The sequence below is a fragment of the Penicillium chermesinum genome, assembly GCF_028974085.1.
Source record: "Penicillium chermesinum strain IBT 19713 chromosome Unknown utg000007l:1.0-2695246.0:1.0-2697696.0, whole genome shotgun sequence".
Lineage (NCBI taxonomy): Eukaryota > Fungi > Ascomycota > Eurotiomycetes > Eurotiales > Aspergillaceae > Penicillium > Penicillium chermesinum.
The window spans coordinates 1,358,009-1,384,100 of record NW_026695317.1 but is presented as its reverse complement, the minus strand read 5'-3'; the positions used below and the strand labels follow the sequence as shown (position 1 = coordinate 1,384,100).

Below are 26,092 nucleotides of genomic sequence, written 5' to 3'. Positions count from 1 at the left end.
TATTAGAACCGACGTGAGCACCTGGGCAAAGGGTCCAACGATTATGTGTAGGCATTGCCTTATGGGGCGAGTGGGAACCCGGGCCCTGAACCTAAATATGGGCAACCGGACCGAGACCGTGTGTGGTACGGGTTACGGAGTGACGACATCCTCCCCGCTCACGTTCTCCTTTTTTTTGGGCCCTATAGGGTCACGAAACTCATTGACTCAGGGCCTGCATAGTTTCCGCCCTGCGCAATTTCTATATCCAGTCAGGAAGGAAGGATCACTTGTCAGCTGCAGCAACCCCCCGGCTGCAAGTCGGCCGTTGTTCTCGGCATCCAATAAGGCCAGGCAGACGAATTAAATTGAACGCACTACTCAGCTCTGCTTTAAACTCGGGCGCGCATCGTTTTCCCCTCGTCAACTCTCGATCGCCGTCATGCTGGATGCTGAGCCTGCAATCTCTGGCGGTGAAGCTAAGCTACAACCTGGCCAGTCTGCCCCGCCATCAGGACAGATCCTGACGGGCAAGCAAGAACACTGTGAGTCGGGCTACATTCCGAGGACCATATCTGCGAACGGTTGAACTATTCTGGATCCTAATCTTGTTTGTGCCTGTAGACCTGAAGCGCGAACTCATCGCCCGCCAAGTTCGCGGTGAAATTAGCGAACTCAGCTCTCCCACAGCCCTACAGCGATTCGGCGCACCCTTTCGATCGGAGTTTGGAGAAGTCGCTCCCGTTGATTCGGAGCTTCCGATCCTGCGCTATATCTTCGTGCATCATGTCCGCAACTTCCCCTTCCTGGACCAGGCCAAGGAGAAGGAGTTCTGGCAGGATAAACTGCAGGTGGTACGTGCATCCCATTCGGCTCGCGAGCGACACGGTATTAACTCAGGCTGCAGTTCCTCGAATCCTTCGCCAACAAGCATGTCTCGTCATCCGAAGACCGTTTGGAGGAGACAAAGCGGAAAAAGTTGGCTCGCAAGTGCGAAAAGCTGGTGGAGTTGATGATGGTCTCTGGCGTGCCAACTGCGTCCGGTTATGAGGAGCGCCTGCAGTTCTCAGAGATGGAGATCGTGGAGCGGGGAGCCAACGATAAAGGGCTTCTCGTCAATATGCCTGAAGGCAATGCAATCAACGACTGGGATGTCAATGTTGCTGCGGTTCGGGTTACTTCGGTCAAGCGGACTGTTCGATACCACCCCCATGCGGTTCGTCCCCCTTTTCAACAGCACACTAGGCGAAACACATACTAATTAGAGGGATTCTAGGAATTCTTGATTCGCGTCCACAGGGCCCCGCGAGACAGTTACTATGTCGGCAGGAGATACGGCGATTTCGTCAAGCTACATAAACGACTGCGCACTGAGTTCCCGGGCAAGCACCTGCCTGCTCTGCCTCGCAAGAACAAGTCGTCGACGACATCAAGCTGGTTTAGTTCCGCAGATGACGACAAATCATCAGTTTCTTCCGTTTCCACCCAAGGTGCACCTACCGAAAGCTCAATCTCGGGCTCGACACTAGTCCCGGAGTCCAATTTGCGGAGGTCGGCATCGAAGAACTCGATGCGGTCAGCTCATTCGAAGTCTCCCAGTCGCTCTCCTGAGGTATCCCGAGAGACAGTTCTCTATCGGGAAGAACAACGAGTGTCGCTAAGGGCGTTCCTGCGGACTCTTCTCCAGAATAAACGCATTGCCGAATCTAAGGCTATAGAAGACTTTTTGACTGCAAATCCTATTGAGCTAAATGAAGAGGAGCAGCTTGATGTGGAGCGTCGGAAAGGAATGGATGCTATCCGGATTGAAGAACAGAAGCGGTTCTATGAAATCGCCAGGCAACGTGCAGCTGAGTTGGATGTTTACATGGAGAAATTCCGACGAGAGATTGTGGAAGATAGTAAGTTGATCTCTTTTCATGTGCTTCGCTCAGACCTATACTGATTCTTTTGCAGATGGATTGACAAAGCTATTTGCTGAGATTCGAGTGAAGAACACTATTCAGGAATTGAGCCCGCAATATCAAAAATTTGCAGAATGGCTGCGTATCGAGTATGCTACGCCAAAACCCCAAACTTGTTTCGATATACTGACACTACCCAGGGTTGCTGCAACAATCTATCACCTATTCCTGGCCGAAGATAACTCCCCTGAGCTTTTCGCGCAAGCAAAGCGTATCCACAGTCTTGTCCCATATACGCTGATGAAAAATGTCATCCGTATTGCCAACCCTGCCGCTGTCATGGCAGGTGTTCTGGACCTCTTCCTCGCCCAACCATTCGGTTCCCGATCCCTGCTTCAACGCATGTTCTCATTGACGCTCAATGATAGTATCAAGGATTTCCAAAAGAACATCGATGCCTTGTCGTCAAAGATCAACGACCCTATCCTCACTGAGAAGCTCAAGAGCTTTGTCGACGCGGATGAAACGGTCAAGAATGAGATCAGAGAGGAGTCCGCAGCGGAAGAGACCGACTTGATTGTCACCATTCTTCGGTCCGAGCTTATCGCGCCCGAGATCAGTGCCGAGCAGATTGGCAAGGTAGTCAACAGTTGGGTGGCGTGGAACCACGCTGTTGACAATCCAGTCGACCATGTCGATGTTGAAATGCAAGAGGGTGTCCAATGGTTTGCGAACATGAAACAGCTGCTCAAGCTCTTCACTCGGCAACGTGACAAGGCGATGATGCTCAGCATTGTCGAAGAACCGACAACCCTGAAGCTCTTCCGTGACCTCTTCACTATCTTCTACGAGCCTCTTGTGCGCGTCTACAAGTCTGCTAATGTCTACAATAGCATTACTGACTTTGCGCACTTCGCCGACGATGCTATCGCCGTGATTGAAAGTGCTCAACGCCAGGATGCATCGGCTGACCCTAACCAGACCGTCCAATCCTTCATTGATCTCTGTGCTCGCCATGAAGATAAATTGTACAAATTTGTTCACGAGGTTCATTTGCACGACAATGGTCTCTTCCAGTCACTCATGTCGTGGATTGAAGAGATCCTCGATTTCTTGCGAAAGGGTCCTGCTGGCGGTAAGCTAGATATGAACGCGCTTTTCCAAGGAGCAGCAGCTGTTGGTCAGATCGACAAGGACGTCGCTATTGCGGAGATCAACGCCCTGGTAAAGTGGCATGAGGATAGAAAGAGATGGCACTTGAACAAGACACGCCAGAAGATGGCTGCAGAGGGCACCGGAGAGACTATGCCCGGCTCCGCTACCTTCAAGGGCAGTGATTTTGGATTGGATGAGGTATGTTTCCAAATTTGTCCCATATTTCAATGGTCGTAACTAACGAACAATTCCCCAGGCCGATCTAGAAGACCTTACTATATCTGACGAGGCTTCCGACTCCTCTGACGAGGGAACTGACGAAGACGAACTAGACGATCCTCTTGCCTCTGAGCGTCGCCGTCGGGTCAAAAAGCAGAACCAACTCCGCCGCACTGCCGGTGAGCCTGTCAAGCCGGACGTGCACGAGATTCTCAAACTCACCGACCCATTTGTGGTCATGTTGCGCCATGTACTAGCCGACTAATTGCTTATACCGACACTCGTGTTGGTTACGCAACGTCCAACTATTCCCTCAGCATGATAAACCCAACGCTTTTCATGATTTACACATTAACATCCGGCGTATCGTTTTCGTTCTTAAGAGATAGATGGTTAGATTCAAGAAGAATGAGCTAAGAACTCCTTCAATCGCGCCGCTATGCATGGGTATCCAGAATCAACCGCAACGTCCATCGCCGTTCTCCCATCTCCACCCCGTAGACGCGGATCAATGCCATCCGCCTGAAGCAGCGCATCCACGAGCTCCAGCTGCCCCAACAACGTAGCCCGAAGCAGCGGCGTATCCCCATTATCATCTGTAACATTCGGATTCGCCTTCCTGCGTCCACTTACAAGCTTCCTCACAGCCTCCACACGACATTGACTAACCGCCTCCGCCAACGGCGTCGTCCCATGCACATCCGCTAGCTCCAAATCCACCCGCTCACTCTCCAGCAACACACTCAGCACCTCCCCGCGGCCCCTCGCCGCCGCCACAAACAGCGGTGTCTGATGCTGCCAATTATCCCGAATATTCGGATCCGTCCTCTCCCACCCAACAATTCCCTGACAACCCCAATCTGCTCTCGCTCCGCCGCAATCGAGAATACCCCACGCCCATACCCCCCGCGCCCCCCATTCGGATCCAGCCGCTCCCCAAAATACCGAACCAGATACCCCACGATCTCCGTCCGCCCCGTGATCGCCGCATTGAAGAACACCGCCTGGCAGTGCTCCGCCCCGTCGTCCCCGTCCAGGATCAGCCGGAGGTGCGCCGCAAGCAACAGCTCCACATGCTCGTCGCCGTCGCCGTCCCGCGCTGCACACGCAAGCGCCGTCGCGCCCCGCTTATTCGCCAGCCGCGGGTTCGCGCGCCCGCTCAGCAGCAGTGCGGACATCAGGTCCCAGTTCTTGGTGATGGCGGCGGTCATGAGCGGGGTGTCGCCGTTGCGGTCGGGCAGGTTGACGTCTGTGCGGTCGTCGCGGAGGAGGATGCGGACGATGCGCTCGTGGTTGGCTTTCACGGCCCAGGCGAGCGGGGAGCGCAGGTAGACTCTGTCGCGGGCATTGGGGTTTGCGTCGGTCGGGGAGAGGAGCAGGGAGAGGATGGCGGGGTGGTTGTGGTAGGCGGCGAGGAGGAGCGGGGTGCAGCCTTTTAGGGTTGCGTCGGCGTCGATGCGGTGGTGGATGTCGGCATGGGCGGCTAGACTGGCGAGGGCTGTGCGGGGGTTGTTGTGGGTTGCGGCCCAGAAGAGCGCGGTACTGTTGTTAGCGACGGCATTTTGGCGGTAGAGGGTGTGGTTGAGGAGGGCGTGGAAGGAGCTGTTTGTGCGGGTGAGGGTGTTTAGGTCGGCGGGCTGGAGGAAGCAGGAGATGTGGACAAGGAGTTCAGGGGGGAGGGAGGAGAGGTGGGGAGAAGAGTCCATGGTGGGATGGACGGGAGTTTCGGTCGGATCATGGGTAGGGTATTCTGGGATGGCAGGTAATTGTGTACTAGTAAGGAGATTTATGGATGTTATATCCAGAGCGTGGGGTTGAGGCTTGGACTCGAAGGTGGCGTTTGGAGCTCCCCAATGACGCCATTGCGTCTGACATGGATGGTGTAGGGAGATATGTTCTGTTGAACTTGGGCAAGGTTATAAATTATATACAAGAGGGAATATGCTTACCGTACTATGCATATAAGTCGGCCAGCCCTACAATTTCTTTCACTCTGGCCAGGAAGTTGTATCCCGGGGAATGTGGATCACGTTTAAAAGTGGACGTTCCAGTGCGGGGGCGATAAGCGATAAGAGTCTCCCCGGGCAACAAAATGCTTCCTCAGTCTCTTTGCTGTTCTAGCATCTTCAACTTCGGGCCGTTGGACTCGACAGCATGATGGCTTCGCCTACCAGGACAGTATCGAGTGTGCCCGGCACTCCTCGCTCGCCGCGCACTATCAAAAGACTTAACGGACTCTACAAGGAGGGTGTCTGGTGTTGCAACTGCGCCGATCGCCCGCAAGCCGTCCGATTCCAGGTGAAGAAGGTTGGCAAAAACCACGGAAGATGGTGTAAGTTACATTGGAAAAGCACAGAAACGGAGCGCACCAACTGACAGATGCCCGATCAGTCTACACCTGCCAGAAACAGCCTAAATGTGGCTTCTTCCTGTGGGACGACGATGCCCAGATCCGGGCCAAAGCCGTCATTCTCGCGAATAACAGATCAGAGCTCGACCCTATATTACAAACCCCGACGAAGCCAAATGACGAGTTTTCAAATATCGGTCTTCTTACCCCTCAAACTGAGAGGCCCCATACAGAGCGCAAGGCACTTGACACAACACCCCGCACTCAGCTCAAGATAACTCAATTCAAGACACCACCCACGAGTGCCAAGGCACGAATGATGGCCGAAGACACCGACGAGTTCGGTTGGGATGACTCCGATAATGAAGAATATGTCGAAGCGACTTCCATTATGACCGAAAACAATTCGTTCATGTCGCAACCCAACTTCCACCCAGAGTCGCCGACGAAAGTCCCACGAACGCCGAAGACTTCTTCCCCAGGCAAGCGCAAATTCGCAGATTTGCCATCTGGGCGTTCCTCAATGATCGCAGACACGGCTTCAGAATCACCACCTGCAAGCTTTTCATCTCGCTTTCCTCCTGCCTCGGCGGAGGTTTGCATGACGCCTACACCAACAAAATATCGCGACGTGCTCAGCTCGGATTCACGCGCAGATTCGTGCAGCCTGTCTCAACATATCATGAGCATCCTGGACCGCCTCGACGTTGTAATACCCAACAATGCGCGGGATGAGATTATCGAGTTAGTGAACCGTGAAAATAAGAAGAACCAGGGCATTATTCGCAGCCGTGACATATTACGGACCGCAATCAAGAAGAAGGATGAAGAAATTGTTAAATTGAAGGAGCGCAACACTAACTTGAAGGCGCAGGTTGAACTCCGGAATATGGCGAATAAAATTCCTTGAAGTTTCTCTTACTTTCTCCAGTTTCGGGTCATTCGGTTTGCATCGAGCTTTTCCTTTTATCTGAGGCTGTATTTTTATCCAACCCCAGGATCTCCCTATAATAGCGAGTTAATAATGGTAACGATGTCACGATTGAAGTCTCTTCATGCTCAGGTTCAAACATTCTACAGTTTCTGGATATGACTCAGCGCGAAGACAATGACCTCGGGACACTGGTCGAGGCCCATAGATAGGTGATCAAAGTAGGTAAACCTGCCATATACTTCCATGATTCGAAGTTCTCGTACTCGCATCTCCTTCAGTGAAGGGTCAAGGGCCGATCTATACGAAGGCGGTCAGGGTCGCTTGCGTGAGCGATAAGAAATAAATTCCGCTATCGATAAATTCTCCCCAGTCCAAGCGCCCTCGTAAACTCCTCAGGCCAATCTCCTTTTCAATGGAGTCAAGCAAAGAAGCGCCCCAACAGGCCACCTCCACCATGTTCCGCCCGCCTGTTAATCGCGCAATGCGCACCCTCGACCGATCGTTTTTCCGCAGATCGTCGCCGATCGCCGCCGCGAGGGTCTTCAAGAACTCCGAAATCTCGAAGATCCGCCAGGCACTGTCGAATTCCTCTGATCTCCTCAATCTCCCTCGAATGAATATAATACGTGATGTGAAGGATGAGGAAGGTGTTATGCGCAAAGCACTCTTACTAAGGGAGGGGTTGAAGCACGATGGTATGTTGGTAGCTGGACTTGCGCGAGAGACGAGGCTGATGCGGGCGCATAGATAAATCTACGTGGTCGCCTACTGTGAGCAAGCTTGTGGAGAAGGGATCCGTCTCTGTTGGGCCTTTTGAATTGACTTTGGAATATGATTATTGGACTTATGGTATGGGTTCACCCTTTTGGACGCGCTATGCATTTCTCGCTTTTTATTGTTTTATTTTTTTATTTTTTTTCTTTTCTAAGGAAGTTGCTAACCTCTGTCTAGCTGAGATCATGAATGCTATTCTCCCGGAAGACCAAATGCAAGAGATCCCTCAGGGCTTCACGTTGGTGGGGCACGTAGGTAGGTTTCTGCCCAACATCGTGACACTCGGTACTAACTAGCGCAGCACACCTCAATCTCCGAGACCAATATCTACCGTATAAGCACTTGATTGCCGAAGTCATCAAAGACAAAAACAGCGCCGTGCGCACTGTCATTAACAAAATCGAAGATGTCGGCTCACAGAGTCAATTCCGCACCTTTCCCTTCGAATTGCTGGCTGGCGACAGCGACCTGAATGTTATCCAGCACGAGCAGGATTGCGAGTTCCGCTTCGACTACGCTCGCGTGTACTGGAACAGCCGCTTGGAGACCGAGCACCGCCGTCTAGTGGAGAAATTCCAGCCGGGTCAGATGGTCTGCGACGTGATGGCCGGGGTCGGACCCTTTGCGGTCCCCGCTGGACGCAAGAGGATCTTCGTTTGGGCCAACGATCTCAACCCCCACGGCTATGAGGTCATGCAGGATGCAATTGTCCGAAACAAGGTCAAAGATTTCGTCACCCCATTCAATATGGACGGGCGTGAATTTATCAAGTTCTCAGCTAAGTCTCTGCTCGAGTCTGACCCAGTGACGGTGAAGATCCAGCCCAAGATTCGCAGATCGAAGGCAAATGCAGAGGGCAAGGACGAACACCCAAAGCCTCCGCCTCAGGTTTATGACCGGCCATCCTTTGTTGACCACTATGTCATGAATCTGCCTGCCACTGCTATTGAGTTCCTTGACGCCTTCCAAGGCCTCTATGCCGGCAAGGAGTCTTTGTTTGCCCCTCATACCTCTCGAAAATTGCCTATGGTTCATGTCTACTGTTTCTCTGGCCACTCGGAGAATGAGTTGGATGATCACATCGATGTCTGCCAGCGCGTCTCTGAACGCATCGGGTATACGATCACCACCGAGGACCGAGTTGGAGGCAGTGGCAACCCAGACGTTGAGTTGGCAATCCACAATGTGCGGCTTGTCAGCCCCAATAAGCAGATGTTCTGTGCAAGCTTCCGGCTGCCGGCAGACGTTGCTTTCCGGAAGGTGTAGATACAGTGTTCAGTCGCATTGGAGGCGTTTGGAGAAGCATAAGTAGACAAAAGCAAATTCGATACCCTACTCTATAGCCAAAGACACATGTTCAAGCATCCACGGATAGGTTCTCAGTTAGTTAGAAACCTTGTGAGTATTGTAATAAAGGCTTCCTATAGGTTAGCGAGAGAATTGATGTAACGTTATATCCTGGAAGCATAGCATGGGAGCATTCCCAGGGACGACTGTCAAAACTGATTCTTGGCATAAGAGGTCTCCGCTATTCACTGTGATGCCTTTTTCTGGACGGCATGTCAGCTGTCGAGTCCCTCGAGGTCCCATAAGTATCCACCAGTTGTTTGTTCATGCTCGTCCCAATCTGAGAGCCTCGTTGCTTCCTTATGGAAAAGCGGTGAGTATTTCACCGCCCTTTTTTGGCCAGCAGAAGATCCTACGAAAGCTTCACCGGCGGCTCTTGATCATGCAAACGCTGATCCGGAACAGGCTATTAATAATTCTATATATCCTTGATTGGTTCCAGAGACTGCCCACCCGTAAATTTCTTGACCGCGAACACCAGGATCTCCAATCTTTTGCCCAGCCTCTGTCGAGCCAAACACGCACTGGAACGACGACAAAATGAGCATTCAACCCCCGCAACTTCCCCCCTCGACCTCGCGCCCGCGCACCGTTACTCAGGGCGAGCTTGAGGCTGGTGCGGTCCTCAAGCTAGGCGGGGACCAGAATACCCACACCTTATCCAACTCTGAGGCCCGTCTGGTCATCCACAAAGTGCTCGCCAACAAGCGTCGCGACGGGCGGGAGTATGAGGAGTCTGAGTAAGTTACACACCTGATTCCGCAGGCCAACGCGCTGGAGCTTGGAGCTGAGATTATACTAACCGCGTGGCGCGCCAGGAACCTCCGTAAGACACTGAACTACCTCGATACCTTCGCGCGCTTTCAGAATGAGGAGAACATCAAGGCTGTCGAGCGCCTTTTGAGTTCGCACACTGAACTGGAGATGTTCGAGCGCTCACAGTTGGGTAAGCTTGGTTCCCCCATGTACATTACGCCGAGTCAGGCGTCAACCTCGGCACGAGACCCTCGACAGGATAATATATTAACGACGCATCTTCTCTTTTCTAGGCAGTCTGTGCTGCGACAATTCCGAGGAGGCCAAGTCCCTCATCCCCAGCCTCCAGAACAAGATTTCCGATGAAGCCCTGCAAGAGTTGCTGGACGAGTTGACCAAGCTGCGCAACTTCGCTCAGTAAATCGCATACGGACATACTAGCATGGCTCATGCATGTGCCTTTTCTAAGAAGTGCACTGCATCTGGCTCATTGGGCTTTTTCTCTTTTTTTTTTCTCTCCCTTTGATTTTACATTTTCGGAAGCATGGCGTTGGGAGATGATTATACGACACTGGGGATTGAATAAGCAGTCGAGCAAGCAGTTCAGATATTGAGCCGGTCCCACCTTATGTCTGCTAAATGGCAACTGCTAAATGACCTGTCGGGCGAGAGGAAATTCTATGACAAATGGACGCGCAGTTTAGAAACCAGTATAGGCCGGAGTGAAAACCCGGGTTTACCCTTTGTACTATAAGCGGTGTGTTATTGGGTTCCGAGGTCGAGGACCCTTACTATTACATGAGAATTGGGCGGCCACCCAGAGCGAAGCTGCTATTAGGCAATAGGCAAGTCCTCACATGCCGGGGATTGCGTCGCCTTCTCCGTGTGTGGGGCGCGGCTGGTTTAACTCACCTAAAATTGTTCCCCGTTTAAATCACGTTTCCTGCATCCCCACGCTGATCAGAGTACCGTGATTGGTTGCTGCTGAGGCCGTTATCACTGGCCGCTGATTGGCTGTGGGGATCTAGGACTTTTGTGCTCCGTGGAGTGTTTGACCATTTGCCCCTTATGAGCATGATCCAAGATCGATTGCGTACTCATCCGGGGAAGTTTCCCCCACACTGTCTCATCTTGTTTTTTTTTCAGACCTCAGTCCGCCCTCTATCTTGCATGAGGGTTCATCTCGTTTTTTTTTTTGTCTTTCCCAGCGCCTCTCTATCCCGATGGAAATCATGACTAAGGCGGGGGCCCTGAGGATTCATTTGTACGTAATAAGGATGGAGGCTCGTCCGACCGGCCCAATGAGCGACGCAGATGTTATCTGGTTTGACAATTTCAAAGCCATAATTGGCATCGCATCTGGTAATTCTGCCAATTCTGTTACGAGAGCAAAAAGGCGATCATCTGGTCGTCCCCGGGCTCGTCCATACCAATCCAATCTATATCGATGTCATCATGTAGTCTTACTTCCCCCCCCTTCCTCTCTTTTTCTCTTTCGTTCAAACTTATTCCTTGGATTCAGCACTCGAACGCAATTCACAGGATTCCCCAGGGATGACGGAGCGAACCACCCGTCACCTAATCCTTGTGCAATCTCTCGCGTGCTCTCCGTAAATACATCTAAAGATCCTGCTTGGCTGATTGATCATCGGAGATAACGCACCGTTTTTTCTAGGCTCTGATAAGCTCTGATATCGTGCGTTCTCCCCTCTTATCTCACCCTCCTGCCTCGTCGAATGACAGCTAACCATTGTATTCAACGTAGTCAGATTAAAGATAAATCTTTAAAGGAAAAAAACTACATTCTTGGAAATCCAGCCCCAGACCCGATTCTTTGCGGAGTTAGTGTCGTGGAGCCCCAGAGTCTCAGAACATCCTGGGCCCTTTTTACGTGAACTTTCAAGCTATCAATCCTCTATCTCCGATCACGTCCTTGCCCTATCTGCGAAGGAGTAGAGTGACATCGTGCTGCATAATCCTTGTTAGCTACCTGCTTTATCTGGGCCGCTCGCATGATGGCTACCGCTATCACGATCCAGCCCTCTTCCGCGGGTACTGCAACCTCCCCGGCCTATACTCAACCTCATCATTCACCTTCAGCCTTCCACCGCCGGACAGGGTCGGCAACAAACTTGACCTCGTCCCCCTTGTCGGTCCATTCCAACATTCAACGTTTCCCATTCCGGGATGGAGCGAGCTGCGACGCCTGCCTCCGTAGAAAAAGCCGTTGCGCAATGAATGAAATGGTTAACAAGTGCTACTCCTGCGATTTCCACCGTCAAGATTGCACCTTCACCTTGACGGCCGGGGACGCCCCCTCTAAAAGAGGAAGTTAGACGACTCTGCCGCGGACCTGGAATCGGTCAAACGGTATGCTCCATATTCCCTGCATCAGTTGACCCATTCAACATACTCATCAAATGTACCAGGCCATCCACCGTCCAGTCAGCACAATCAGCGCCTGAGGAAGAGATCCTTTCTCCAAAGCAAAGTCATGCTATGATCCGTCCCGGGTTCTTCAACCAGACCACACAGCACATTGGCATGACCACGGAGCTCGAACCTGCCCTGCTGGAATATTTACCCTTGGACGAATTTGACGAGTGCACTTTCTCCGCAGCTCGTATCCGAAGGTGCGCTGACGACGACTATACCTACATGAGGGTCGTCAACACTGTTCCTATCGGGGACTCGCAGGCCGTGTCACTCGATGTGATCGAGGGCCTGGTTGCTCCGTACGGTGCTACGTTGATTGAAAAGTTTTTCGAGCATGTGCACCCCTCGTTCCCGATCTTGATGGAAGATGCCTTCCGTCAATCGTACCGGGAACGCCGTCAATTATCACCGTTGCTTCTTGCCGCGGTGTATGTATTGACGCTGAAATTCGTGGATGTCGGTACTTCTTCGCAGACTGCTCGCCGACCGGATGCTGCGAGACTGGAGAGTACTGCGTTGAAACTGTTGCTGGAGTCTCTTCCTTTCCCTAGTATATCTACGATTCAAGCGGGATTGCTGCTCACCCAGAAGTCGACATTGGCTACGGCTTCTCTCAATGGCCAGCTGGTCACTGCTGGATTCGAGTTGGGTTTGCACCAGGATTGCTCGAACTGGCGTATGAAGGATTGGGAGAAGGGCCTCCGAAAACGGCTTGCTTGGGCGTTGTATCGACAGGACAAGTGGTCCTCGCTCGTTCATGGGCGGCCATCGCAGATCTTCGCAACCAACTGGACTGTCAAGGATCTCGTAGAACAGGATTTCACAGACGCCTTTGCGTCCGGCACCGACTCTGCCCACGACGAAGCCGCTGTCGGTCACGGGCCTCTCCTCTTCTGCCACATGGTCGCCCTCACCACCATTCTCTCCGATATTCTTGATCGCTTCTACACTCTCCAGTCCATCGAAGACTTTAACGCTGCCGGCAACCAGCGAACCCGCATAATCCTGGACAAGGCCAAGCCTGCGCAGATCCGACTCAAAGAATGGTTCTCCTCCCTCCCTGCATCGTTGAAGATGGAGACATCGACCGGCGAGCTAGTCGAAACCATCACCGACGAGCACGCCCGCAACGGTGCCCTCCACCTCGCCTATTTTGCCACTGAAATCACCCTCCACCGCTGCATCGTCCGCTCCCTCACCACCGAAGGCACGGACTCTTACCTCGCCCACATTTGCCGCTCTGCGGCGAAGACCCGCTTGATCTCCGCCATGGATTTCGTCAACCGCCTCCGCCCCGCCCACCTGCGCTCTTTTTGGCCTGCATGCTCGCGCACGAACTTCTCCCTCATCGGCTCCTTCGGTATGCTCCTCCGCGTGACTGCTCCCACGAACGAAGAGGCGGAATTCTACCGTGTCCGTCTCTGCGAGTACCGCTGGACCCTGAGCGTCAGTCACAAGAACGCTGAGTTCATGAGTTTCGCGCTCGAGAGCCTGGATAACTCGTTTGCCCTGGACAAGCACGTCCCGCCAAAGCCCAACATTGATGAACTCATGGCGCAGACAAAGTCTGCCCGCGCACACGCCGGTCCCGCTTCCTACGACGCACTTGAGGACGGCATGCCCAGCGCGGCAGGACCTACATCATCTGTTATGTCCGGCTTAGTCTCGCCTGCGACCTCGGTCAGTGACATGGACGAGAATGAAATTCCGTTGATGTGAACTGTCGCCGCATAACTTCTCTCCCCTTCTCCTTATCTCCTTCCCTCCCTCCCTCCCATCTTTGCTCTCTACCTTTACGTCTTGATGTTTTCTGCCTCTTTTTCTCGATATCCCCTTTTGGCGTTGGAACTTATGAAGCGATCTTATGAATCTATGCATGCACTGTGTGGATGTACTACGTACGAAAATGACGGCTTTCTTAGCATGATGGAATGAATTCCTTTCGGAAATGGATTTTTTTGTCTATAGATACAGGGTTTGGTACATAGATCTATGAATCATGATTCACACAATGATTATTCTGTCTCTCCTCCACTTAAGGTCAGAATATGGCAACCTGGTAGAGAAAGCGAGCGTGATTGTATTTGAAATGAAGGGCTCGCCCTTCTAGATACGATTTCCTAGGTGGCACTGGCATCGGCAAGCAAGGGTGTTTTGTGGGATTTGAGGTCATGCAATTGGTCTCTGCTTAGAAGCTACCGAGAACATTCTAGTGGACGGAGGTCTCAACATATGAATCCACTTATGGGGAGTCCATACCAACTCCTCAGCAACAGCCTACACCGTGGGATCCCCAAAACACTGCCAAGTATCCCGGATCAGCTCTGCCGTATACTGCGGCTCCCCATCTGCGATGGCTCCCAATGCGACGCCCATGAAAAATGACCGGATCCCAGCTTGAACCACAGGGAAAAGGGAATCCCCAGGCTCCAGTCGTATCAATGTCTTCGCCAGTGTAGGCGTGATCCCGGCCCGTAGTTGGAGGACACGAATCCTATTAGCACGTTTCTGCTCCATCCGTTCATCATACGCTAACCGGGCAAGGCGAGCCTTCTTCTTATCTGATGACAGCTTATAGCCGTTGTCGTTGGCGTATTCCTGAATAACATCTACCATCACACGAGCTAAGATTCGGGACTCGCGATGTATAGCTTTAATTGCGTTATGACCCCAATCCATCCACGTATAGTCGGGCCCGATAGTGGAAATCATCATCGCCCCGGGGTGAGCGTTATACCCCCAATCGAGGATATCGTTGAAAACCTGCCAATCGCCCTGTATTCCCTTCGGAATCGGAAGACATTGTATCTGCGCGCAGCCCAAACACTTCCTAGAAGTGGTCTCCCATACGCACTGCCAAGTGAAGTGTCCTGCTGTACGATTTTCATCCGAATTCTCCTCGCGTACCGCCGACAAAAAACACTGATAGCAGGAGGCCCTCTGCGTCGAAGTCGCATGCGTTAGAGGGTGACCGACGACGGCGTGATCATGGGAGCGCGGGGTGGCAGGGACGTGCCCCAGGTCTGCTGCTGTTCCCGCTGGTTCAGCCATTTAATGACGAATCGCTTCGCATGTGTTCCCGACCAAGATAGGTTATTGAGAAAAGGAAAAGGGTGTGCCTTATAGTGGACGGGCGTCGTTGATTTTATACCCAGACCAATTGCCACAGGACAAACGCACCACCCAGCTTTTCATTCACGCCAAAGGGCACTGTCGCTCAAACGCAGTTTCGACCTCCATTTACCCCCCTCTCATCGTTTACCATGTCTCTGCTCGGCTTGGAAATTCTTGTTCAATTGAATGATAAGGAATTCTGACCGAATACCGACAAGAATTCACAATTACGTAGTGATATATTACGATTTAGAAGAAGTAACTCGAATGGAGAAATATCGGTAGTACATCTTGAAGTAAAATTCATTCTTAAACTGAACAAGGGGGTATCTTTTTCTACTATAGCTACATTACTCTGACGGACCCAATTACAGGAAACCCAAGCTTTCTCGTCGGTCATCCTGCACACGTGCATATCTAAAGAAAATGTCAGTGCCTAGTGTGTCTGGAGCTTCGTCACGGAGAGAACATACTCTAACATGAGTCGAAACATATAGACATCCATATCATCGTTCCTGATTGCCTTCGCAGCCCATGACTGGCCCTCCGCACCAATCCTTTTCGCAATTTCCTGGCCAGCAGGATCGTTCTCGAAGAATCGGATGATCTCAGGGATCTCCTGAGCATCCTTGTTCAGTGGGACGTAGTGCACCCACGGGAACAGCACATTCTCATGCCATTCGCGGAAGAAAGTGACCTTCAGCGGAACACTCTTGCTGCGCAGAAGGGCATAAAAGCGGCCGCTATACGCATGGCCGTCCATATCCAAGAGGTACTTGTATTTCCAAGCCTCGTTCTGGTCGTCATGGTCCACAACCTGGAAGTAGGCTTCCTCCGCGGGGCAATCATCGTCGCAGTCTTGAATGTCCACGAAATAGGTGTTGAAATACTCTCGAATCTCGGCCTCGTTGGCTTCGCGAACTTCCCACCCTTCTTCCGTTCCAATCTTGCAAGCCGAGTTTTCTTTCTTCTCCAGGGTGTATCGTGGTGATTCGGGCTGGGTTAGGTTCCCGACAATTTGCTGTCGGAGCAGCCCCCGCCAGCTGTCGTGGAAGCTGTGGCCTCCGGTGGTCGCTCCTCGCCAATACACTTGTCCTTTCTTTGAATCCCATGGAACCGAGGCCGTCTCATCAAAAGCCGAGATCCCTTCATAGTAGAATGGCGAGGGGACGGCAACATCCTGAAACGAAGACGGATGGGACATGGAGAACATTGGCGTGAGCTCGTTCGTCACCTTGAAGGAATTGGGTTTCTTGAAGACACCGAGTCGGTGGCGCAACGATGGGTTATTACAAAGGTCACTGGCAGCGGTTTGGTTGGAGATGAACCCTAAGGGCTCGATGGCGAAGGCGCTGCTGTTATCGGGGGCATTCCCCTCGAGGCTTCTTACTGGGCTGTCGGGCGGGCATGATTGCTTGGCCACCAGCCAAGTTTCTTGGCGCTCGATATTATTAAATCTGCTCTTGAAAACCTCTGCAATAGGCTCCAGGCGATTTCCGGAGAACGCATTCGAAAGCGACGAGTTTTCGTTCAACCGGGTCTGCGATGCGCGGCCCGCAGTGATGAGCCGGTGTAAATCCTCGTGCGAAACAACCACCCGCGGCTCATCATGGGCATTGAATTGCAGATCCAGATCCGGTAGCCACTGCGCGATCATCCCAAGCTGCTTTATCGTGGCATTTCGCTGGAAGCCGCCTTGCTGTTCACCAAAGTCCGTCGGCCTCCCATCGCGAATGGTGATGCCCATAGCAAAGTTATTGGCCCCCAAGTCCTCCCGAATGCGCGACCGAATTATCGCAGGCGACAGGCCCCAGAAGGGCAGCAAGGTATGGTATATCGTGTCGAACTCATCAATCAAGACGGTGTTGCGCTCCTTCGCGAAGTCGTACCACTTGTCAAAATGCGGAGGTGGGGGCATGTTGTATCGTCGTCGGTATTCCGCCTCAGCTTCCGGCAAAGAAGTCGACTGGCGCTTGAGGGTTTCGTTAAATGCTAGCAAGGCATCTTTGTGGAGCCGCACGACGGGGTGCTCACACAGTTCATCGTGGTATGCGACAAAGGTTCGATTGAAGGTTGCGGGGAGAGGTGAGCCTGACATCACATACCAGATGAATAGAAGAGCCGCCGTGGCTATGCCAAGGGTGGTCCATTGCCTCCTTGAGCCCTCTGGGACGCCTTTCAGAAGCCGATAGTTCTGTTGACCCGCGCCTGATCGCAGAGCCTCAACTATATTCAAAAGCGAAAGGCGGATGTGGCGAACAATGGGTGACATTTTGGATATAATTCGTGTCCAAAGTGAATGCTACCCTGGATGTACCACCCCCAGGGTTGTCGCCAGGTTAATGGGTTGACGATGGAAAAAAAAAAGAAAAACTCCCAGACAAGGCCGTCTGGGGGCGCGATGGACTGCGGAAGCCACGTCTCGAGTATTAGGGACTGCAAGGCGTTAATTTTCACCACTCGTGTACATCACGATTTTCAAAAGAGGTATCCTATAGCGTGCTGATCTGAACGTCTCAACAATCAGGAGCAGGTTTCGCACAGCTCGTAAAAAGAAAGCCCAGTTCGACCCCATTTTGGGGGGGATCAGGAGGCTGAGATCCACTGCGGCAGCCGTGGCTGCTCTAATACGCGGAAGAGACATGTAGCCCCGTCTGGAAGGGGTTAAGATCAACATGAAACCAACTGTCATGTTTGTTTCAGAGGCTTAGCCCCGGGAGCGAGGCATGAGTATGTCCGAATTGATTTGCCGACATTGACCCTATAAACTTATGTGCAGCCCTCATTGGATTCCAAGTTGCAACCCTATTGTTCTCTAGAGACTTCTGGACCTCAGAATGGAGGCAAAACAGCCTGTTGGTCCTCCTGTCATGGGAGCTAAAGAAGCCGAAGACCATCGGGACGACTAACATGTTATCAGCAAGCCCAAGTGGGAACCATGACAGGTGCTTCCCTTGTCGCGAGTCTAGGGCTTCAAGAACAGGGACAGCTATGGGTGTGTCTTATTCGTCGTATACCTCAAGGGTTAGTTCAATAGATCGCTAATTTCAACTACCCAAAATCAAAGTTTCGCCATGAGCACTGTACCTCTCGCATACGACTAGCGACTTTATGAATGCTTTACATCATATACTGGCTTTTCACCCGACAGTCACGATGGCATCGACACAAAATACTGTCGCTAGCAATGCGGCTGTGTCATTCCATGTTTCTCGGCAAATTTCTGACAGCAATTCTCCGACGAATCCTCCATCATGATGTCGCGATGGGATTCTTGATGACTTTGGCACATAATATTCTTCAAGAATAAGGTCTAGGGGGCCTGATGGTGCCACAACGAGGCGGGAAGTACAAGGAACACAGATTTCATACTCGCATGATGTCACACAAACTATCGTTCCATGACCCTTGGCCTACGAAGAAAAGACTCTGCATAGAATCCTTCCGGAGTTTCGTCTGCAGTTGGGGGGACGAGTCTCAACACCTTCTAGCCTGATAAGGACAAACATAGGTGAGAATATCGCTGATACCTCTATTGAACAGCAACTATATCAAATCGCTTGGATGATGATCAGGTTCGACTACTAGCCATTCGTGGGAGTGTGACATCTGGTTGTCCGATGATCCCAATAGATGTCTATGCCCAAAAGCGAAGTTTTTTTCCACGAGAGACGAGAGCCCAGCCTAACAGCTTCACGTTGCGCCACCGGGGATTATCATGATGCCCGATCCCAGAGCATTTTCTTGGCATCATATCCAGAATGGCAGGTGAGAAAGGTTTTGATCGCATGACGGGGAGAATCTCGATGGACCGCTCAATACGTTTCACCCGCAAGAATGGTCGGATCCTTCCCGCTTGATGGTTTAGGCAAATGCGGCGGAGCCTCCCTCTATCAATACGGCTTTCTAGCTTCCATAACGAATAATAGGGTCTACCAAGACCCTACCGCGCACTAGTCGAACTTGGTCAATTCGACTGCTATTTCTGATTTCTACGTTGACCTTCTACATTCGGTCAGAAACAGCTATTCAGTGAAGCTGAGGCGAACCATGGGTCACGATCTCGGAGACGCCAAGCAAGACAGCCGGCCGAAGCAACTCCTGGGACAATGAGGCTTAGCTGTGGCTTTAGGGGGTTTCGGCTCCGGATCTCCATGTTTCTATCCCCAGATTTCATTGTTCGATCTGGCTATCCGAACTTTTATATAAGAAGAAAAAAAATGCACGCGCGGCAGATGGCTTCTTCCTTCGCGCCTGGCCGTGAAACAATCGTCTCAGAGATCACTTCTTATGGATTTTTCTTCTTCCAATGATAAAACTGAGTGGAACAAAGCAAAGATCTATATTGGGACCATCACCACCATTGTCCCCGCAACTATACTGGTGGGCCTTCGGTTCTTTGCACGCCGTGTTTCTGGCGCAGGGTTCTGGTGGGATGACTATACCATCTTAGCTGCCCTGGTAAGAAAAGTTCCTGATCTAACTTATTGTATAGAACCTATTTGCTAAAAATCGATAGCTTGTCAATTGGGCTACGGTGGCTTTGCGCTGGACGCAAATCATACTCTTCATAGCAGCATATACTTCCCACAGTTTCAGTGTGGAGCTGGGCGAAAATCTGGGCAAGGTACTGTGTATTCTACCTGTCAAGTACGTCGGAGATTCTCATAAGAAATATCTAGGCTTTCATGGCGACTCAAATCATATACTTTTTCAATTCGGTGCTGACCAAGTCGTCATTCCTCCTACTCTACTACCGCATATTCGGCGTGGTCCAATACTTCCGCTGGGTTCTGTACGCATCGGCATTCTTGGTGATCGCTTATTTCGTCGCTTGCACTCTCGCTGCCATCTTCGGATGCTGGCCAGTGGCCAAATTCTGGAACCCGTCTCTTCCCGGCCATTGCGTTGACGAAGTGTCGTTCTTCCGCTGGAGTGGCATCGCCAATATCCTACTCGACGTGCTCATCCTGTGCCTTCCTTATCCAATGGCCTGGAGGCTGCAAACGACCCTACGACAAAAGCTCACTCTGAGTGGCTTGTTCCTTTTGGGCGGCTTGTGAGTTCCTCCAATATCACCGTGTTCTGTTCAGTTCAAGGCTAAGCCCCTCCAGTGTCGTTCTCGTTTCGATTCTTCGCGTAACCAGCTTCCAGTCGAGGAACCTGCGAAACCCCTCACTATCTCAGCATTGACCCCGCGACGTGGTCATCGATTGAACAGTCTGTTGGCATTCTTTGTGCCTGCCTGCCGACTCTTCGACCGCTCGTGCGTCATCTACGTGATAGGTCGAAGCAGACTACTAAAGATCCACGAAGAGAAAGCGGAATATCTAACGTCCCCGTCACCACTCATAGTCTGCCTGGGTCACTGGGCGACGAGGAGATGGCGCTGGGGACACCAGGGCCTTCCCGTACTGGTAATATTGAAGCAGAAGACCCTTTTTCTCCGAGCAGCGGGTCGCCGCAAGAAGTAAGAATATCCGTTCACTCCGAGTTCAGTCCCTCAGGGAAGTGCGAGGAAGCTGCCCCTCGGTCACAATCATTTGCATAAGAGAGTATTGTACCAGCTCTGCTAGACATAACACAACCATAGATGCCTCCAAGATCACCAGTCATGTCAAAGCTTTTCATGAGAGAATAAAATATAGTAGTGAACGTGAACACTCATACTCCCCAGCCTGAGACAAATAGGAATAAATTTGATATAGAAATACAACGTCACTCAGGATAGCCAACATCCATCTATCTGTACATGAAATGCTACAAAGACGCCAATGCATCCCCGGAAGAAGCTCGCTTTCCGACCCGATCATTGCTGAGCCTTCTCAATGACATCCTTTGAATCCTCAACCACTATAGCACCCTCCGCCAGCAATTGCTCCGGGCTATGCACCGAAACCTCCATGACCCGCATCATCGTATACCTGTGCTTGCTCCGGACGCCCTGCACATGGCGTTGCCTCCGCTTCGTCTTCTCTTTAATCCGCATGGGCTCGGACTCCGTACCGATTACGCGCACCCGGCACGTAAACAGTCGCTCGTCGAGCACCGGCGAGCCTTTAAGGGTGTAGTCGCGGGACCCGAGGACGGAGGCGCGGTTAAAGCGCAGGATGTCGCCGCTCCTTACGTTGGGCATCAGGAATGGCAGGCGGATGTGGTCGCCCTCCGTGAGGAGGTAGGGCGGGCGTGGAGCTGGGCGACGATGTAGTTCGGGCCTTGGCCGCGGAGATGGGGCAGTTGTTCCATGAGCGACTTGGAGACTTCGAGCGGCTTGGTGAAGTCTGGTTTCACGGGTTGCTTTTCGAGGGGATGTCGCAGCGGCGCGTCGGTATTGGGTTGCCGTCCTCGTCTGTTGGTACGCGGGGGCCTCTCTGAATTGGCGGTGTGGTGAATTGAGCACGGGGCTCAGCACTGAGAGGAGCTTTTGGCGGTTGGGATGAGGATGCTGGCTGTGAGGCGTGGAGCCGAGCTGTTTGGTGGAGGCATGCTCGCTGGGGAAGGGGAGCGGCGGAGGAGATTGTGGTGGCTGCACAGCGCAGCTCGGAGGCAAAGCCTCTTAATACGGAGCGCGAGAACATTGTGGATTGGTCGTCAAGTGCCGCTCCCGGAATTCAGGTGAATTGGGGAGACCTTGGGACACTTCGCAGCTTCCAGCACAGCGGATCTCCGTCGACTCGGAGAAAATCAAATACTGCGCTTATGGTGTTTCCGGCGCGCCGTACCTGTCACGTGGCACATGATAAGAGATCACGTGGATTACTATCTTTCCCGCCGAAACAACTTTTTCGAGGCCCGATTAGATCTTGCAGGGAAATCCTCATCACAACAATTTGCCAGATATACTCATTCTGCAATCAACATGGTAAGTTTACCTGTTTGAATCCATACCCTGATTCCGATAAAACCAGAAGAACTAACAAAATACTCCCACCTATAGCCTCAGAACGAGTTTGTCTCCCCGCCAACCACCCAGCAAAAAAAAAAAGCCACCCCCACTGACCATCTTCCAGGTACATCGAGCGCTGGCAGAAGCAGCACGGTAAGCGACTCGACCATGATGAGCGAGTCCGCAAGCGTCAGGCTCGTGAGGGCCACAAGCAGTCCTACGATGCCCAGAACCTGCGTGGTCTGCGAGCCAAGCTGTACCAGCAGAAGCGCCACAAGGAGAAGATACAGATGAAGAAGCGCATCAAGGCCCAGGAAGAGAAGAACGTCAAGTCTTCCGCCCCCGAAGAGCCTTCCAAGACCCCTCTGCCGCAATACCTGCTGGACCGATCCCAAGCCACCAATGCCAAGGCCCTGTCGAGTGCTATTAAGGACAAGCGGAATGAGAAGGCTGCCAAATTCGCCGTGCCACTGCCGAAGGTCAAGGGGATTAGCGAAGAGGAGATGTTCAAGGTGGTCAACACCGGAAAGAAGACCCATAAGAAGTCATGGAAGCGCATGATTACCAAGCCTACTTTCGTCGGAAGCGACTTCACTCGTCGCCCCGTCAAGTACGAGCGATTCATCCGTCCCATGGGTCTCCGTTACAAGAAGGCCAATGTGACCCAGTATGTCATCCCTCCCCTCGTATCTGCCATCCATACAGGGAACTAACCGGATATCTTTTCCAGCCCCGAACTGGGTGTCACCGTCCAACTCCCCATCCTCTCCGTCAAGAAGAACCCCTCAAACCCTCTCTACACCCAACTCGGTGTCCTGACCAAGGGAACGATCATCGAGATCAACGTCTCCGAGCTGGGTCTCGTCACCACCACCGGTAAAGTAGTGTGGGGTAAATGGGCACAGATCACCAACGTGCCTGAGAACGACGGCTGTGTCAACGCCGTCCTCCTTGTCTAGATTTTACGCTTCAAGATCGCCCTTCCCCCCCCCCTAATTACCTCAGACGGATTGTCTTCTCTCGATACCATCGGGCCCAGGGCACAAGCCCTTGATTTGTCGGATTTCACATGGCTTAGGCCATATTTTCTTCGGTGTTCATGGCGCAGTTCCTTCAGATTTACGAAACGAAAAGTATTTGGCATGCCTCGGCATTTATGAAGCTGATAGATGAGCTGAGCTACAAAATACATGCATTTTTTGAATATAGATACCGATTGTTGCCACTAGCTACTACTAGCACACGCTATTTGCACATCTAGAGTGTTGGGTTTTACAGGATTGGAGGAAACGAAGGGGAAAGCATCGATATGCCAATTAGGCATTGCACTCTAACAGAGCAATGTTACTTCAAGCTCCAAAGGATCCGACGCCCGGCTCAATAGCGCAGCGCCGTCGAATGACGAGAGAAGTATCGAAGAATCATATACAGAAGTAGACCGCAAGTCTTCGCTGAATCGCTGGGATCGAAGAGTCGGGCTCAAGCCGTATGCAACAGCATGCAAAGTGGCGAACAAGATATGAAGTAGATCCACCGCCAGAAACAAAGGAACAAAGAAAAAGGTAACACCCCAAAACACCGGTCATGACATCGTGCTGGAAACAGAATGGGAGGCGAAAGTTATGACGAAAGACGGAGAATACAAAGGAAAACAGCCCAGTCGATGGGATCAGGAATTTTCTTCTTCCAATGCAGCTTTGATTTTTGCAAAGAAACCAGCCGGCCAAGCGGCGAGCTCCTCTTCTTTGGGGATGCCGCGGGCCTTGCAGTGGTGGATGACATTTGCGAGAATGCGTCCCAGCATGTCTTGGGTCACAGGAACCGCGCCCTCGAGCTGGGCATCGGGGTGTAAGAATGGGTCTCGCGGGCCCAGCATCTCTTCGATGGTCGGACGAAGAGTCTGGTCACGCTGTAAGCAGCGCTTGAGGGTTCGAATTAACCCGGGAGGAACAGGAACGCCGCCCACACCGTGACTTGGGAAGTCGATCTGTACACGAGGGTTGGGGATCGCCATGATGCGTTCGTAGTACTTGGCGATTTTCGCGAAGGGGGGCTGGCCATAAACCATTTTGTACAAAATGCAACCCAAGCTCCACACATCGCTGGGCTTACCCAGTTTCATCATTTTGCCAACGCTGGCCGGGAGGCCCAAAGAGGCATTGGAGTCGACCAACGCCTCGGGGGACATGTAATTCGGGGTTCCCACTTGTTGCTCCCGGTGCACGTTGACCGTGTTGTCTTGGATGGCATTGGCGATACCAAAGTCAATCAGCTTGAGACGGCCTTGTACCATGAGGAAATTGGCCGGCTTCAGATCGGAGTGAACAATGTTGAAGTTATGAACCGCCTGGACACACTCCAGCATTTCTTTCCAGTAGAATCGGGTAAAGTTGATATCGAACACAGCATCCTCCGCATTCAGTCGGTAGGTGAGGATTTTCTCCAGGTCGGATTCACCAATCTCCATCAACACGCTGAGGGAATGTTTGTCGGAATTGAGCTCCCAATCGAAGAGTCGCACCACCCGTTCCACATTTTCCAGCTTCTTTAACAGGTCGATTTCGCCCTTGTAACCGGCCAATGTGAGCGGATCAACGTCTTCCAAGTTCACACGCTTGAGGGCGAAGATTTTATAGTTTTCCGCCATCACTCGGTACACGCGAGAGCTACCGCCTCGTCCAATACAATCTAGGCGGGTGAAGTGCTTTTGGTTAATTGATACCTGCGTCCGCTTCTTACGCGACTGCGAAGTGGAGGCACCTCCCGTCGCTGTCGCGGTTTCGAGGACGGACATTTTCGGAGGCGGCGGGGCGGGTCGATGGGGGGCATTATTACTTCTGGTAGCAAGAATTTTGCGTGGTGAGCTTCCGGCAGGTGGTTCAGCAGGTTTCTTGTCGGTATCGTACATTGCTGACAACTTGTCGGGCTTATCCAACACATTCAATCCCGGAGGCTTCGTCCGTTTAAAAGTTGGCGGAGGGTCGTTTTCTTGGTCTTTCCCGGAAGGCAGGTGAGGAAGCGACGGAACCTTATAGACAGGCTGCTCCCTTTGCACTGGATGGTTTGGACGACAGGTCCGAAGAGGAACCTGGGGTGGACTTGGATTGTGATCCATATGATTTTGGCGAGGATGACCTTGAGAATGGCCGTTCGATGGACGCTGGCTGCTCTTTCCGGCGCTCTTCACTTTCATGCGGTGGACTAGGGTCAGCCCATGAGACCTTGGGGAAGAGGCCCTGACTCGGGGCTGGTATTCTGCATCCTCATTGCTCGGCGCCGCCGTTTCTCTGAGGTCCTCGTTCATGTAGCTTTCGTTGTTCTCCTCACTTTGCCTGCGCAGAACTCCGCGACGGGCAGGACCGTTTAAGAAGGTCCCGGTAAGTCTGCCAACCCGTTTCACGCGCAATGAACTCTGGGGGCCAAAGTCCTCCATGTTGCGACCGCGTAAGACCGAGGAGGTACCAATGCGAGAGGCTGGATCCTCGTCATATCGTGACTTGCGGTCACTATCAGACCGATCACCACTGCCATGTTCATCTCCCGAGTTCCGTTCAGAGAAACGCTTAGCAGAAGGTGACACCGACGATGGCGATCGCGTATGGCTACGCGAAGCATTGATGCGGACACTCCGGGGCCGCGGAGCGGGAGTAATGAAATCAGTTGGGGGTTTTTGACCTTCAGGCTCCGCGGTCTGGCTACTCGACAGTGGAGAACCCTCGCGGGAAAACCTCGAGGACGACGAGATGGCCCCCAGTCGCACTACACGAGGCGCTGGGCTGCCAGTCGAGGAGTCGTGAGGGGATGAATTGCGCGGGGATTGACTCGAATGCCTCGAGCCCGCGGCCGCCCGCCGCTCGTAAGCAGCATGGCCTCTCTGCAGATGGGGCGAGGACCCCAAACCGTCTCCATCTAAAAGCGCCTTGACGGATGCGCTGAACTTGGGCTCCGGCACCTCTTCATCGGAGCTGTCGCCGGAGTAGTGCCGTGAAATAGCCGGTCGCGGTTCCGCGCTTTGTAGGGCTGGCGACGCCCGTCTAGAACCGGACCGTGAAACCGCAGTTCGGGACATTGGGCGCGGCGGTTGGGAATACAGACGGGAGTCGTATGTCGAAAGAGGAGTCGGAGAGGCCATGGCGGCAAGCTCGCTACATTGAAGTCGTAGATCAATGCAGCGGCGACCCGAAGTTGTCGTATGTTTGTTATGTTGATACTCTTCGAGGAAAGCCCGTCCAATCTCG

At 52.4% G+C, this 26,092-nt stretch overlaps 12 protein-coding genes across 12 annotated transcripts; 7 read left to right on the top strand and 5 right to left on the bottom strand.

Moving 5' to 3' along the window:
- Positions 1 to 421: 421 nt before the first annotated feature.
- Positions 422 to 3,522, top strand: N7468_009239 (PX domain-containing protein; the record flags this gene model as incomplete). The annotated part of the gene is made up of 6 exons (XM_058478535.1): positions 422 to 524; positions 604 to 833; positions 887 to 1,195; positions 1,256 to 1,870; positions 1,914 to 3,236; positions 3,295 to 3,522. 6 exons carry the CDS (start codon positions 422 to 424, stop codon positions 3,520 to 3,522), a joined length of 2,808 nt encoding a protein of 935 aa, XP_058326865.1.
- Positions 3,523 to 3,656: 134 nt separating this feature from the next.
- N7468_009238 (uncharacterized protein) lies at positions 3,657 to 4,963 on the bottom strand (the record flags this gene model as incomplete). The annotated part of the gene is made up of 2 exons (XM_058478534.1): positions 3,657 to 4,083; positions 4,161 to 4,963. The coding sequence occupies 2 exons, from the start codon at positions 4,961 to 4,963 to the stop codon at positions 3,657 to 3,659; spliced, it is 1,230 nt and encodes a 409-aa protein (XP_058326864.1).
- A 448-nt stretch (positions 4,964 to 5,411) lies between these two features.
- Positions 5,412 to 6,517, top strand: N7468_009237 (uncharacterized protein; the record flags this gene model as incomplete). The annotated part of the gene is made up of 2 exons (XM_058478533.1): positions 5,412 to 5,589; positions 5,649 to 6,517. The coding sequence occupies 2 exons, from the start codon at positions 5,412 to 5,414 to the stop codon at positions 6,515 to 6,517; spliced, it is 1,047 nt and encodes a 348-aa protein (XP_058326863.1).
- A 436-nt stretch (positions 6,518 to 6,953) lies between these two features.
- Positions 6,954 to 8,581, top strand: trm5 (tRNA (guanine) methyltransferase; the record flags this gene model as incomplete). Its single annotated transcript, XM_058478532.1, has 4 exons — positions 6,954 to 7,236; positions 7,289 to 7,390; positions 7,493 to 7,570; positions 7,617 to 8,581. 4 exons carry the CDS (start codon positions 6,954 to 6,956, stop codon positions 8,579 to 8,581), a joined length of 1,428 nt encoding a protein of 475 aa, XP_058326862.1.
- A 621-nt stretch (positions 8,582 to 9,202) lies between these two features.
- On the top strand, positions 9,203 to 9,839 carry N7468_009235 (DNA-directed RNA polymerase II subunit RPB4; the record flags this gene model as incomplete). Its single annotated transcript, XM_058478531.1, has 3 exons — positions 9,203 to 9,402; positions 9,481 to 9,608; positions 9,712 to 9,839. 3 exons carry the CDS (start codon positions 9,203 to 9,205, stop codon positions 9,837 to 9,839), a joined length of 456 nt encoding a protein of 151 aa, XP_058326861.1.
- Positions 9,840 to 11,433: 1,594 nt separating this feature from the next.
- N7468_009234 (putative C6 transcription factor (OTam)) lies at positions 11,434 to 13,573 on the top strand (the record flags this gene model as incomplete). The annotated part of the gene is made up of 3 exons (XM_058478530.1): positions 11,434 to 11,695; positions 11,751 to 11,788; positions 11,864 to 13,573. 3 exons carry the CDS (start codon positions 11,434 to 11,436, stop codon positions 13,571 to 13,573), a joined length of 2,010 nt encoding a protein of 669 aa, XP_058326860.1.
- Positions 13,574 to 14,131: 558 nt separating this feature from the next.
- On the bottom strand, positions 14,132 to 14,905 carry N7468_009233 (uncharacterized protein; the record flags this gene model as incomplete). The annotated part of the gene is made up of 1 exon (XM_058478529.1): positions 14,132 to 14,905. The coding sequence occupies one exon, from the start codon at positions 14,903 to 14,905 to the stop codon at positions 14,132 to 14,134; it is 774 nt and encodes a 257-aa protein (XP_058326859.1).
- Positions 14,906 to 15,404: 499 nt separating this feature from the next.
- N7468_009232 (uncharacterized protein) lies at positions 15,405 to 17,240 on the bottom strand (the record flags this gene model as incomplete). The annotated part of the gene is made up of 1 exon (XM_058478528.1): positions 15,405 to 17,240. The coding sequence occupies one exon, from the start codon at positions 17,238 to 17,240 to the stop codon at positions 15,405 to 15,407; it is 1,836 nt and encodes a 611-aa protein (XP_058326858.1).
- A 2,416-nt stretch (positions 17,241 to 19,656) lies between these two features.
- N7468_009231 (uncharacterized protein) lies at positions 19,657 to 20,031 on the top strand (the record flags this gene model as incomplete). The annotated part of the gene is made up of 1 exon (XM_058478527.1): positions 19,657 to 20,031. The coding sequence occupies one exon, from the start codon at positions 19,657 to 19,659 to the stop codon at positions 20,029 to 20,031; it is 375 nt and encodes a 124-aa protein (XP_058326857.1).
- Positions 20,032 to 20,777: 746 nt separating this feature from the next.
- N7468_009230 (mitochondrial 54S ribosomal protein bL21m) lies at positions 20,778 to 21,546 on the bottom strand (the record flags this gene model as incomplete). The annotated part of the gene is made up of 2 exons (XM_058478526.1): positions 20,778 to 21,183; positions 21,260 to 21,546. The coding sequence occupies 2 exons, from the start codon at positions 21,544 to 21,546 to the stop codon at positions 20,778 to 20,780; spliced, it is 693 nt and encodes a 230-aa protein (XP_058326856.1).
- Positions 21,547 to 21,827: 281 nt separating this feature from the next.
- On the top strand, positions 21,828 to 22,813 carry N7468_009229 (rRNA-processing protein NSA2; the record flags this gene model as incomplete). Its single annotated transcript, XM_058478525.1, has 3 exons — positions 21,828 to 21,830; positions 22,031 to 22,521; positions 22,585 to 22,813. 3 exons carry the CDS (start codon positions 21,828 to 21,830, stop codon positions 22,811 to 22,813), a joined length of 723 nt encoding a protein of 240 aa, XP_058326855.1.
- Positions 22,814 to 23,523: 710 nt separating this feature from the next.
- Positions 23,524 to 25,986, bottom strand: N7468_009228 (serine/threonine/tyrosine protein kinase MPS1; the record flags this gene model as incomplete). The annotated part of the gene is made up of 1 exon (XM_058478524.1): positions 23,524 to 25,986. The coding sequence occupies one exon, from the start codon at positions 25,984 to 25,986 to the stop codon at positions 23,524 to 23,526; it is 2,463 nt and encodes an 820-aa protein (XP_058326854.1).
- Between the last annotated feature and the right edge of the window lie 106 nt (positions 25,987 to 26,092).